Source organism: Plecotus auritus, assembly GCF_963455305.1.
Source record: "Plecotus auritus genome assembly, chromosome: 7".
Classification (NCBI taxonomy): Eukaryota; Metazoa; Chordata; class Mammalia; order Chiroptera; family Vespertilionidae; genus Plecotus; species Plecotus auritus.
In genome coordinates, this window is record NC_137774.1 from 36,676,708 (window position 1) to 36,689,223 (window position 12,516).

The 12,516-nt window shown below is 45.2% G+C and overlaps 1 protein-coding gene across 1 annotated transcript in view; it reads right to left on the reverse strand.

The window, feature by feature from the left end:
• The window catches only part of PRPF8 (pre-mRNA processing factor 8), a 30,590-nt gene that overhangs the window by 440 nt on the left and 17,634 nt on the right, over positions 1–12,516 (reverse strand). The window contains exons 25-42 of the mRNA XM_080677661.1: positions 9,192–9,439; positions 8,910–9,089; positions 8,590–8,725; positions 8,314–8,483; positions 8,018–8,147; positions 7,752–7,898; positions 7,397–7,557; positions 6,910–7,101; positions 6,414–6,651; positions 6,147–6,275; positions 4,456–4,569; positions 4,200–4,373; positions 3,726–3,919; positions 2,505–2,744; positions 2,268–2,409; positions 603–743; positions 345–484; positions 41–243 (exon numbers count right to left, since the gene is read on the reverse strand). Of these exons, the coding sequence (XP_080533787.1) occupies positions 41–243; positions 345–484; positions 603–743; positions 2,268–2,409; positions 2,505–2,744; positions 3,726–3,919; positions 4,200–4,373; positions 4,456–4,569; positions 6,147–6,275; positions 6,414–6,651; positions 6,910–7,101; positions 7,397–7,557; positions 7,752–7,898; positions 8,018–8,147; positions 8,314–8,483; positions 8,590–8,725; positions 8,910–9,089; positions 9,192–9,439 (3,079 nt within the window). The remainder of the gene's footprint in view (positions 1–40; positions 244–344; positions 485–602; positions 744–2,267; positions 2,410–2,504; positions 2,745–3,725; positions 3,920–4,199; positions 4,374–4,455; positions 4,570–6,146; positions 6,276–6,413; positions 6,652–6,909; positions 7,102–7,396; positions 7,558–7,751; positions 7,899–8,017; positions 8,148–8,313; positions 8,484–8,589; positions 8,726–8,909; positions 9,090–9,191; positions 9,440–12,516) is intronic.

Sequence of the window (12,516 nt, forward strand, 5' to 3'; positions counted from 1 at the left end):
AGGATGATGACCATCCCCTTCCCCGTGCTTCCCAACTTACCCATAAAGTTGTAGTTCCATGAGGACTGGGCAGGGACCATAAAGAAGCCGAGGAAGCGGTCTGACAGCAGCATCTGGACCCTCTCATAGTGCGAAGGTAGGTAGCCCTTGGGGTTGTTGCCCTTGTCTGTGTTCTGGCGGCCCCATTCATAGCCACTGGGGGTCAGCTTGTAGGCTGTCAGTGTGCAGGAGCCTGGTGTGAAGCTGAAAGAGGGATGAGGATAAAGTCAGAGCTTAGGCCACCATTCTGGGTCCTGGCCTGCAATGCTGGCCCATTCATACTTTCCATGGGGGTTCAAGCCCACCTGCAGGTGATGATGATGGTTTTCTCGCCATCCCAAGATGGATTGTCAGCCATGATCTTGGCATGGGTGGTGACATCCTGGGGCGATAGCTGGGGGGACTCATTGGGCTGAGTGTGGATCCAACCTAAGGGTTCCATCTCCTATAGGCAAAGAGCAGTAAAAGACAATTTAAAGCCCTATCTGCAGACAGGAATCCCACTCATGAGGGTAACGTCTGCCTTCCCTCCCCAACCCTGGCAGCAGAAAACCCCCATTGACCTTGAGATACTCATGCTGGGGCAGCTGGCTAGGCAGGTGCACAGTCTGGTGGGTGCCCCACTGTGGTACCATCACGATGCAGCGGATTTCCTTCACCTGGGGGTTATCTGGTGGGCTAACCCCATACAGGTATCCTGCAATCTGGAGACAAGGGGATCCAGAGTCAAAATGATTCTTAGTACCAGCCTAGACCTGGGCTGTTAGCCCTGTTTCATTCCCTTCCTTAAGAACAAGTTTCTCAAAATGTGGTCAGAATCTATCACATCAGAATCACCTGAGACCCGGCTGGTGTAGCTCAGTGGTTGAGTGTCGACCTATGAACCAGGTCACATTTGATTCCTGGTCAAGGGCACATGCCCAAGTTGCAGGCTCAATCCCCAGTGGGGGCATGCGGAAGGCAGCCAATTGATCCATTTTTCTATCACTGACGTTTCTATCTCTTTCTCTCCCTCTCCCTTCCTCTCTGAAATAAATAAAAACGTGTTTGTTTGTTGTTAAAAAAAGAATCACCTAGATGCTTGGTCACAACATTAAACATGGACCTTATCTCAGAATGACCACATCAGAATCTCCTGAGTGGGGTCCAGGAATCTGCACTGCTCCCCAGTTGATTATTTTAGTATAGTATCCATAAACAAATGAAAACTTCTTTAAAACCAGCAATAGGTGGTATTTTAAGTTTTACAAAGTTAAGAGGACCTGTGCTCCTATAAATCACCCACACAGGATATTAACAAACTTTTCAAACTCATCAAACAGGCCATAAATGGTGTCTTATAACACGTGAATTTCCCTGGTTACTAGTAAAGGTGAGCATTTTTTCATATTATATTTGCCATCTGTAGTTCCTTTTCTGAACTACATCTGTATTCTTTGCCCATTCTTCTAGTTATCTTTTTAAAAAAATCAACTTCTGAGAATTCCCTATTCTAGATCCTAATCCATTATATCTATGGTTATGCAAATAATTTATGTTTATAGGGTATCTGTTGTGGTACCCTTTGACAGACACACACGTTATTCACTTTGATTGTGGTTTTGTGCTTTGTGTCTTATTTAGAGGGCTATCCCAAAACTAAGGTGATAAATGTTTTCTTCTAATATTATACAGTTTAAGTATTTTACATTCAGATATTTATTCCACCTGGATTTTATTTTTGTAAGTGGTGTGGGTAGAGATCTAGATTCCTTTTTCTGATTGCTTCAATATCGTAAGGCATCCTTAATCCTACAGACTTGATATACCATATTTATTATATGCACATGAATGTTTCTGTGTAGATGCTATTCTCTTAATCGCCATAACTTTATAATGTTTTGATATCTGGTGGGGGTCAAAACCCTCCTTACTGTTTTGGCTATCCTATATAATAAAAGAGTAATATGCAAATTGTCCCCTCGACCAGGAGTTCAACTGGCGTTCAACCAGGGGGCGAGGCCGGCCCACCAACCGCCCTCAATCCCCCAGGCTAGATCAGCCCGATCTGTGTGGGGCAGGCCAGGCTGGACCCCACCCATGCACAAATTTGTGCACCAAGCCTCTTGTCCTTGTATATTTACTTTTCCAAGAATCTTGAAACCTCAAGTTCCAGGAAACCTTAGGTGAGTTGTATATACATAAAATGTTTGGCTAACGCCGTGGCCCAGCTGATCACACTTACTCACTTGGGCCCGAAGGTCAGATATGCAGATGAACTTCTTAAGCACATTCTTGGGAAGGATATAGGTGTAACCAGTCTCCTTGATGTCATCAGATGAAACATAGATGTGATTGGTCCTTAGGTGCAGGTTGGCAGCAGAGATGGCCCTAAAAATAGGTAGGAATGTCAGCATTTCTCAACCCAAGCACTGTAGGTACCCAGCAGGCCCTTCCATCCCTACCGCTTTGGCCCCTTACAGTACCTGACCCTCCATTCAGTTTTTGATGAGAAAGTCTGGGTCTCATAGTTGCTGGTGGTGGAGGTGATGATTTCATCCCCGTGCTTGTTAACAGTACGAGTCTGTGTTGCAGTCAGCTGTGACTGTTCCTTGGTCTGCTTCTCAATCTCAGCTATCTGCTGACGCTGCTGTGACGGTGCTGAGATCTCCATACCCAGGATGATGTCTCGAATTTCTGATTGTGTCAGTGATGCCACATTCACACTGTGGGGACAGTGTGGGTCACACAAGGATCCCTTCCCCTCGGCCACTTATGCCTCAATGGCAAGAATGTAACTTGGTGGTACGTGGGAACACATATTATCCCAGACAATCCTCAAGTGACACTTGTAAAGGAAGTGTGAAGTGCAAATGCATTAATACTAAGATTTGCCACACCCCAGGATGGCCCCGTGCAGGTGCACTTTTCAGCCAGACTCAAACCTGCTCAGCATCTATACCTCCCATTTTTCCTTGATAAAAAGTGCCCTAGCGCAGGACAATTCTCAAAAACAGAAACCCTGAAACATGTTCTCAGAGCTGGTACTGTCAGTCAACCTGGGGGATACTTGAAAATCTAGAGACACCTTTGGTTCCCACAATAACAGGGAAGGAGAGGGAAGAAAGATATGTGTGTGCTATTAGCAGTGGTACCTCAGGGCCTGGGATGTTAAAACTTCCTGTAATGCATGGACAGTAAAGAAATGCCCTGCTCAATATGGCAATAGTGCCTCCACTGAGAAACAATGTCCAAGAGTCAGAATGAAGCCCCAAAATACAGACTCTTCCTTCACTACCTGAAGACACTGCCTTCCTTTCTTCTATAGACAATTCCCAGGACAATTTCTTGAGAAACAACTGAGGCTAAAAAAAACCCCCCAGAAACTGCCCTGGCTAGTCTTGCTCAGTGGATAGAGCATCGGCCTGCAGAATGAAGGGTCCCAGGTTTGATTCCAGTCAAAGGCACATGCCCAGGTTGTGGACTCGATCCCCAGTGAGGGGTGTGCAGGGGACAGCCAATCAATGATTCCCTCTCATCACTGATATTGCTATCTCTCCCTCTCCCTTCCTCTGAAATCAATAAAAATATTAAAACACACACACGCGCGCACACACGCGCACACGCACAAATAGAAACAGTATACTGTACCACTTATTTCACCCTTTTTGTCTCTTCCATCTGCCTCCCCACCCCCAATTGCTCACTTGTTTTTCTTGCCATAGTCGGCCAAGATAAGATCCTTGAGTTGCACCTCCACCTTAATCCATTCCTCGTCAGTCAGAGTGGGCCAGATGTGGTGTGGTTCTGTAATAGTAGTCTTGTCTGGCTTCAGGATCACCTTTGCCCGGTCATTGTTCACATGCAGGGCACGCAGAATCAAGATGAGGCGGGAGAAAGCCTGGAAAGAGATGAGGCAGTGTCGGGGGAGGCCAGACACTTAAAAGTTCTTTCCCTTCCTTGATCCTATTCTGTCATGGAACCCAGGAATTGATTTCAAACTCTAAGGTGCTAAACCCCTACCCCCTACCCACTTGATATGCAGAGCAGAGTTTCCACACGCTGAAGATGTGAGAATGGCCCCCATAAGGGGCCTGTGGTTAAAACCAAGGCACAAGATTTTCTCGTGGCCCCAAACCCACTCCTCTTAAAGTGATCCTCTTCATGAGGTAGCTTCATACCGTGTAAGATGAGATAGTCTTGAGCCAGTCATCATAGAGGTTAAAGAGAACCATCTGGGGCTCAGTGGCTTTCAGGATAAGGTCCCCAAACTTTTCCACCTTAAGACAAGCCTGAAAGGGCAGTTGGAGCTCTGACCCTTTGATCACAATATTGGGGAAGTCCAGCAAGTGCACCTGAGACAAGATCAAATCCAAGATTAGAAACAGAGCCTGCAGGTCTCGGCCTTCCTTTCTTCTAACTTCATCCACCTCTCACCTCCAATGGATCCAGCATGCCCTTTCTGGTGACAATGATCTGCTTAGGCTGCTCCTCCACAGGGAGAGATCGGATCAGGGCAGCCACCTCCTCAGCCGTCTTCCACTTAGCCAACTAAAAAGCAAGGGAAATAAATAAAAATTGAGTCTCCACTTTTCCAGGTAAACCAGAAGATTCAGTCTTTAAATAACCGAACTATGTTTCTTTTTTAAATATATTTTTGATTTCAGAGAGGAAGGGAGAGAGAAAAACATCAATGATGAGAGAGAATCATTTATTGACTGCCTCCTGCAGGCCCCACATTGGGGATTGAGCCCACAACCCAGGCATATGCTCTGAATGGGAATCAAACCGTGACCTCTTGGTTAACAGGTAGACGCTCAACAACTGAGCCACGCTAGCTGGGCAAACTATTGAGCACTGTTAGGTACTTCGGAAGTAAAGTAAGAGGTGTCAAATGGCCTTGCCCAAAAAGGTTTTTCTACCTAGCTGGCTATATAAAACTCATACAAGCTGGTGTTTGATTATAGTACACTATGTCAGGGACAAAAGAAATTAAGGCTAACGGTCATCAAGAGCTGCAGAAAGAGGTCTTAAGGAATGAGTAAGACTGTGATAAACAGAGGAAGAGCAGAGTTCATTCTAGAAAGAAAGATGTATGAGCAAAGCCACAAAGGTGGAGAGGAACATTAGGGTTTTGTGATACTAGGATCCCAGACTAACTGCACGAGGAAACATGCCATAAAGGAAGAGAAACTGTGGCTGGACAAGGTATAGCTCAGTCAGATATCAAGTGTCTAGGAAGCCAAAGAAGAGGTAATTCAGCAAGGAGGGACAACCAAAAGCTTTGAGATAAAGAAATTTGGTGAAAGTGACATTTTATTTAAGATTTACTATTTATTAATTTCAGAAAGGAAGGGAGAGGGATAGATAGAAACATCAATGACGAGAATTACTGATCAGCTGATGGAGCCTGCAACCTGGGCATGTGCCCTGACTGGGAATCAAACCGTGACCTCCTGGTTCATAGGTCAATGCTCAACCACTGAGCCACTCCAGCTGGGTAGAAAGTGACATTTTAAGAATGCTTGTTCCTGGCACTCCCTCCAGGGAGCATGCCCGTGCCATTCCCTTCCCCCTCTTCTTTCCCTACAGGCACTTATTTCCTAAACACCAAGGGACCCCATGAGACTTGCAACCAGGGGAGCAATGGACAGCAGCAGTTCATTCATCCCCAGGCAAACCCTCTGAACCTGTCTCCAAGGCCCCTTTTCTCTGACTCCTCCGTGAGCCAAAGCAGCCCAGCCTGGGCTCTCTTGTTGCTGCTTCTATGCCCGACCTTGTTTCACTGTCCTAGGTGTGTTTTTGCTGTGGTCAATACATTATTGCTTGCTTTTCTACAAAAAAGAAAAGAATGCTTGTTCCCTTTAGAAAGATAATTTTTGGTAGCTCTGTTCAAGAGAGGTTAGAGGTAGGAGATTCAGAAAGCAGAGACCAGCTGGTAGGTAATGAAGGACCTCACACACTCTTGGACCTCCTACAGGAGAATACTTCCCAAATTAAGTAATTTGGGGAAAAAAGTTCAAATGAGATGCCCCCAATCTTTCAAAGAGAAATATTTTTTCTCTCACACCCACATACCAAAGATTAAGAGACAAATTTCTATAGCCTCTGTCCTTTAACCAGCTCACCTGACCCAAACGCTTCTGTCCAGCCCACACAGATGTGTGGATTATCTTGAGAAATAGCTGCCCTGTGCGTGGGTTGAAGATGAAGATGGCCCCATTGATGGGCTTGGTTGTCAAGTTCCCTTCAAAGGTCTAAAGAATGATTAGATCAGTTAGTACAGCCTAGACACAACCATCCTGCCTTCATGCCAATATGCACACACTTGCCCGATCACCCTCCATCAGGCACCTAGAGCCCCACACCCCTACAATGCTTGTAGCCCTTCTCACCTTGTGAATAGTCACTCTGTAGACGTTAGTGTCATCCACAAACCAAATAATCTGGTTGGAGAAGAGTTCACCATAGTTCTGAGAGGACAGATAGGGCTCAGTGGGCTCAGATGAGTAGAGCTGCAGCCCCTTGCGAATCCGTTCACGTAACACATACAAGGCAGGGTTTGCCTTCATGATCTTGGCCATGGCCTGCTGTATGAGAGGCTTGCTGCCTGGGAACCAGTTTCCATAGGCACTATGAAGGTGGAAGAGGCAATAAAAAGTTAGACCAGACTGGTAGCTTCAGGAACAAGGCAAACTGCAACTCTACAGAGGAGGAAAAGACTGTTGGCCAGGCTAACAAGTGTCTGCTCATATACACAGAGACAGGGAAGAAAGTCAGCAACAGAGGGGGAAAGAGCCAAACCTCATTGTAGCTGGGCAAACTAAAAAAACACGTGTATGTCAAAGTGTGGTGCTGATGGAAAACACATGCTTCTGAGCCCCATCTTACCTGTGCAGGTTATAAGCCAGGTCAATGGCAATGAGCACTCCCGTAGGTGAAGGGTAGATACTCATGTTGTCTGTGGTATAGTCCAAGAACTTGGCCCGGGCATAGCGCTCAATGTCATGGGAATCATAATCCCCCCAGCGCAACTGGATGTCAATCCAATACTTCTGAGTGGTGGTGCTGTCCATCACATCCCTAAGGGTGGGGAGAGGTTAGGAGTCCAGGCTTCCAGGAAGCCACTGACACAACCACAAGAACCCTCAATCACTATATCTAAATCTTAAAACCAACCCCTCTTGCCAGTTCCAGGTCAGCAAAACTCCTTAGAGAATCAGCAGACTTGGCTGAGGGTATCCATAGGATCCAGGGATAGCACTGGTTCCAAGTTAGAAAGAAAAGGCAGGCAGGGATAATTCCTAAAGTAATACTGCTAGAAGAATAGACAAACTAAGATTCCTGGATGCCTAGGGCTGGGTCATAAGGCACTTACTTGGAGTCTGCCAGCAATGAGGGCCGGGAAACATTCCACTTATAAGAGGCAAAGAGTAGGATATCTGCACAGGAAGAGTTCATTTTATAAGACTTTCGGGGGTGGATTGTCTCCTTTTGTACTGTCTCAATTTCCAGTGCATCCAGTTCCTGATCAAACACCTGGAGGCAAAGGTGGAAAGGTTGTGAGTGGCTATGGAAGCCCACTTAAGAATAAAGGCTTGTAGAACTTAAGATAATGTGGCACCTGGTACCACAACCGAAGTCTCATCCTCAGAGTTTCCAGGGTAGATTTCCTATACCCAAAGAGGTGACCTGACTTTTGATGGCATCCTCTCCCCTCAATTCTAGCCCACCTGACACAAATCCATAACGATGCTCTCATGGATCTTCTGCCACAAGTGAGCTCGGAAGATCTGGATGAGAGAGATCTTCAGTGTGGGGATCTTGCCGTGCATGAAGATACCTGTCAGATCCAGCTGCACCTGAAAACCTACGTATACCTGACAGGAAAAAGAAAGTTACATTAGCGGTCAAGAGACTTTGGTTCTCAAGACATAATTAAGAAGTAGAAACACTTGTTTTTATCTTCTGATCTCCCATGTCTACCAATCACACTCACATTGGCTCGGTTGATGGTTGGAGACCACCAGAGGGTGAATCTACGATTGGGAATCTGGTTCAATCCTGATCGCTGAGCATTAGTTAGCTTCTTCCACTTCATAGACTCCTCAAAACCACTGGCCTTCTCCCTGGGAAGCAGAAGAGACCAGGCAAAGTGATGTCGTGCCATCTCCCAGAGTGCTGTTGACCTCCTGGGGATGGCTGTTGGAACACATCATAGCAGATCACAGGCACACAAGGGATGAGCTCAAAGAGTTGTAATAAGTCACTGTAAGGGGAGAAGAGAATCCTCACCAGAAAAGCCCCTCCCAGGTAGGAAAGTAAGTGCCCTTGAAGAGTGTGTGCTCCAGAATGCCTTCCACACCACCCAGGGCCTGGATCATATCTGTACGGTAGTTGTTCAGGTTCCAGAGCTTCCCATCATGCCGCTGGTGTGTCCACCAGAAAGGGTTCTGCTTCAAAACCTAGATGGCAAAAAAAGTATGGTCACAATTCTAAGCGCCTACTGTCCTAGGACGGCCATGGAGTTTCCTAATTCAGGGAAATTGTTCCATTATCCCCTCCATGTACCTGGTACTGCTTAAAGTCAGTTCGAACACGCCAGCCCTTATCATAAGCCAATGTGTGCCGGTCCTTCTGGAAGAGGGTGTTGATTCGAGGAATGCCACGATCCCATGAATCTTCTAGATCTTCTAAGGTCAGTCGTCTGCCAAAGAAAAAAGATCAAAGTGAAACGTGCTTATATGAAGAGTTAAGCATACCTACTGACCAAGGATAAACAGGGGCAGATTTAGAACCTACTTCCTTGTCTCCATAAAAATATGTCATGCAGAGTTCAAAGGTCATGCCTCCACACCCCACAGGACTGCTATGTCCTCCTGGATACCTACCTGTTCTGAGCAATGGCCTCTTGTCTCTTGAGTGCATATTCAGCCCAGACCCGCTGAGAATCAATAAACTCACTCTCCCATGGCTGTATATAGCGGTACAAGTTGGGAATCAGCTGGTCTTCTTCGTGGCTCATTCCTGAACGAAAGTGTGTGATACCTACATCTGTCTGCTTAGACCACCTGTTTTGGGGGACAACGAAGATTAGAGAAAAAATAAAGCCTAAAAGATAAAGAAACATCCCCTTCCCTTAAGGTCTAGCAAGATTTTCAGCCAAGTCCTACCTGAGGTCAGACTGGGGGATAAGCACGTGGCCCATTGAGAGCATGCCTAGTCCACCCAACTCCTTAGGGGTGTAGAACACAACAGGGGGGAACCGACTTGGCATCTTGGAGTTGAGGCCAATCTTGATACGTGTCTGGATCTTGTTCTCACACTTCACCAGCAAGTCCAGGAGTTCCTGTGTGTTCACCACAGCCTCCCGGAAGTATGTCATAAGGCCAATAAGAGCTGTGTTCCACTTATTCACAATCTGAAGATAGTGGGAAAGAAATTACAGATGAGCCATTGGTGTAGGGCAGTGGCCGGCAAACTGCGGCTCGCGAGCCACATGCGGCTCTTTGGCCCCTTGAGTGTGGCTCTTCCACAAAATACCACATGCAGGCGCGCACGTACAGTGCAATTGAAACTTCGTGGCCCATGCACAGAAGTCGGTTTTCGGCTCTCAAAAGAAATTTCAATCGTACTGTTGATATTTGGCTCTGTTGCCTAATGAGTATGCTGACCACTGGTGTAGGGGAAGACATGACAGACTAATTCAGTTAGTTATATTGTCCCTAGTTCTCAAGAAAGATTTCAACTTAAGGTCATCAGGGAAGTATATATAAATCAAAATCACTGGAAGATACAACTTAGCACCCATCAGAGCAGCTACAAGACCGTGACAAGTGTTAGTAAGAATTTGGGAAAAATGGAACTCTCATATACTGCTGGTGGGAATGTGCAATTATAAAGCCACTTTGAAAAAGTCTGGCCATTCCTCAAAAGGTTAAAACAGAGTTACCTTATAACCCAGCAATTCTACTCATGGGTATATGCTCAAGAGAAATGAAAATATATGTCCACACAAAAATGTGTACACAAATTTCATAGTAGCATTATTCCTAATACTCAAAAAGTGGGGGGAAAACCTAAATGCCCATCCATTGACAAATGGATATACAAAATATGGTATATCCATATGACAGACTATTTAGCTATGAAAAGGACTGAGATACTAATATATGCTAAAATATGAAAGAGGCCAGACAAAAAAGGTTACATACATTGTATGATTCCATTTATATGAAAAATCCAGAATAGACAAATCCATATAGACAGAAAGTAGATTAGTGGTTGCCAGGGGCTAGGAGTAGGAACAATAGGAGTGAGTGATAATTTCTTTTGGAAGTGATGAAAATGTTCTGGAATTAGACAGTGGCAATACCTGCACAATATTATGAATATACTGAAAAACCGCTCAATTGTAGACTTTAAAAGTGTGAATTTCAGCCCAGGTGGCGTGGCTCTATGGTTGAGCATCGAACTATCAATCAGGAGGTCACAGTTCAATTTTGGTCAGGCCACATGCTTGAGTTGTAGGCTCGATCCCCAATGTGGAGCATGCAGGAGGCAGCCGATTAATGATTCTCTCTCATCATTGATGTTTCTATCTGTCTCTCCCTCTCGCTTTCTTTCTGAAATCAATACAAATATAACTTCTTTAAAGTGTGAATTTTATCTCAATTAAAAAAAACTGAGGCAATATAAACACTGTTAAAATAAGACCAAAGCCCTGGCCGGTGTGGCTCAGTTTGTTGAGCGTTGTCCCATGCACCAAAGGGTTGCTGGTTTGATTCCCTGTTAGGGCACATGCTGGGTTGCAGGCTCGATCCCCAGTGCAGGGGCTGCAGGAGGCAGCTGATTGATGTTCCGCTCTCATATCAATGTTTCTCTTTTTCTCTCTCCCTCTTTCTTCCTCTCTCTCTAAAATCAATAAAAACAGCCCAACACCAACCTATGAAATAGGAGGTCATGGTTTGATTCCCAGTTGGGGCATATGCCTGGGTTGCAGGCTCGATCCCAGGTGTGGGGTGTGCAGGAGGCAGCTGATCAATGATTCTCTCTCATCATTGATGTTTCCATCTCTCTATCCCTCTCCCATCCTCCCTGAAATCAGTAAAAATATCTTTAAAATAGTAAAATCAATAAAAACATCTAATAAAAATAAGACCAGCCCTAACTGGTTTGGCTCAGTGGATAGAGCATAGGCCTGTGGACTCAAGGGTCCCAGGTTCAATTCTGGTCAAGGGCATGTACCTTGGTTGCGGGCACATCCCCAGGTGGGAGTGTGCAGGAGGCAGCTGATCAATGTATCTCTCTCATCGATGTTTCTGGCTCTCTATCCTTCTCCCTTCCTCTCTGTAAAAAAATCAATAAAATATATTTTAAAAAAAAGACCAAAAAGAGTCGTAATCCCAGAGTGGGCAGTGGGAAAAGAAGGGATGAGAAAAAAGTCTTAAAAATTAATGGAGAGGCCCTGGCCAGATAACTCAATTGGTTAGTGTCATCTAGATACGACAAGGTTGTGGGCACATACAAGAAGCAACCAATGAACGCAAAAATAAGTGAAACAACAGATGGGTGTTTCCCTCTCTCAAATCAATAAATTAAAAAAAAAAGTTTTTCAATGGAGGGAATAAAAACTAATGGGATCTCAGAAACTGCCTTCCTACTATAAGCAGCTAGAAAAGTAAACGAGATATATAAAACAATATTTTTGGGAAACTGGCAAACAGGTAGCAGACTATGACCCTTGAGAAAAGGGAAACAAATAAAGTGAGCCCCACAACTGCCCCAGCTTACTGCCTAGTGGCAGTTTCCAAGCTGCAGCACAAACATGGAGGAGTAAGGAAAACAGCCCAACAGGCTCAATGAATTGAAGAGATAAAGATTAGAGTTCAAGAGGCCAAAGCAACTAGAAATTGTGTGAAGAAAAGGAAGATACACAGAAAGAGATCTCTGAAGGGATTGCCCCAAGTTTTTGACTGAGTCCCAATCTGTACGCAGTAAAACTCCGAGGTCAGTGAAGGAACCACCAAAGATCAGTAAGCTGAACAAGTCCCACAGTTTATACAGGCTGAAAATAGTTTGTGTTCCCACCAGCCAGAGTAGAGAGATCTTATTCTACGGGAACTGGGTAAAGTCCCCAGAAAGTTACCTACTTAACAGTGGAGGTAAAAAATAAATAAATAAATAAAAATCCAGCCCTAGCTGGTTTGGCTCAGTGGATAGAGTGCTGGCCTGCAGACCAAAGGGTCCCGGGTTCAATTCTGGTCAAAGGCACATACCTTGGTTGAGGCTTCTCCTCAGCCCAGACCCTGGTAGGGGCTCGTGCAGGAGGCAACCCATCTCTCACATCCATGTTTCTCTCTGTATTTCCCTCTCTTCCACTCTCCCTCAAAATCAATGAAAAAATATCTCGGGAGAAGACTAAAATAAATAAATAAATAAATAAAATCCAGACAACAGGTGCTCTGGATTTGCCATAACCAAACTTAAAAACAAGCT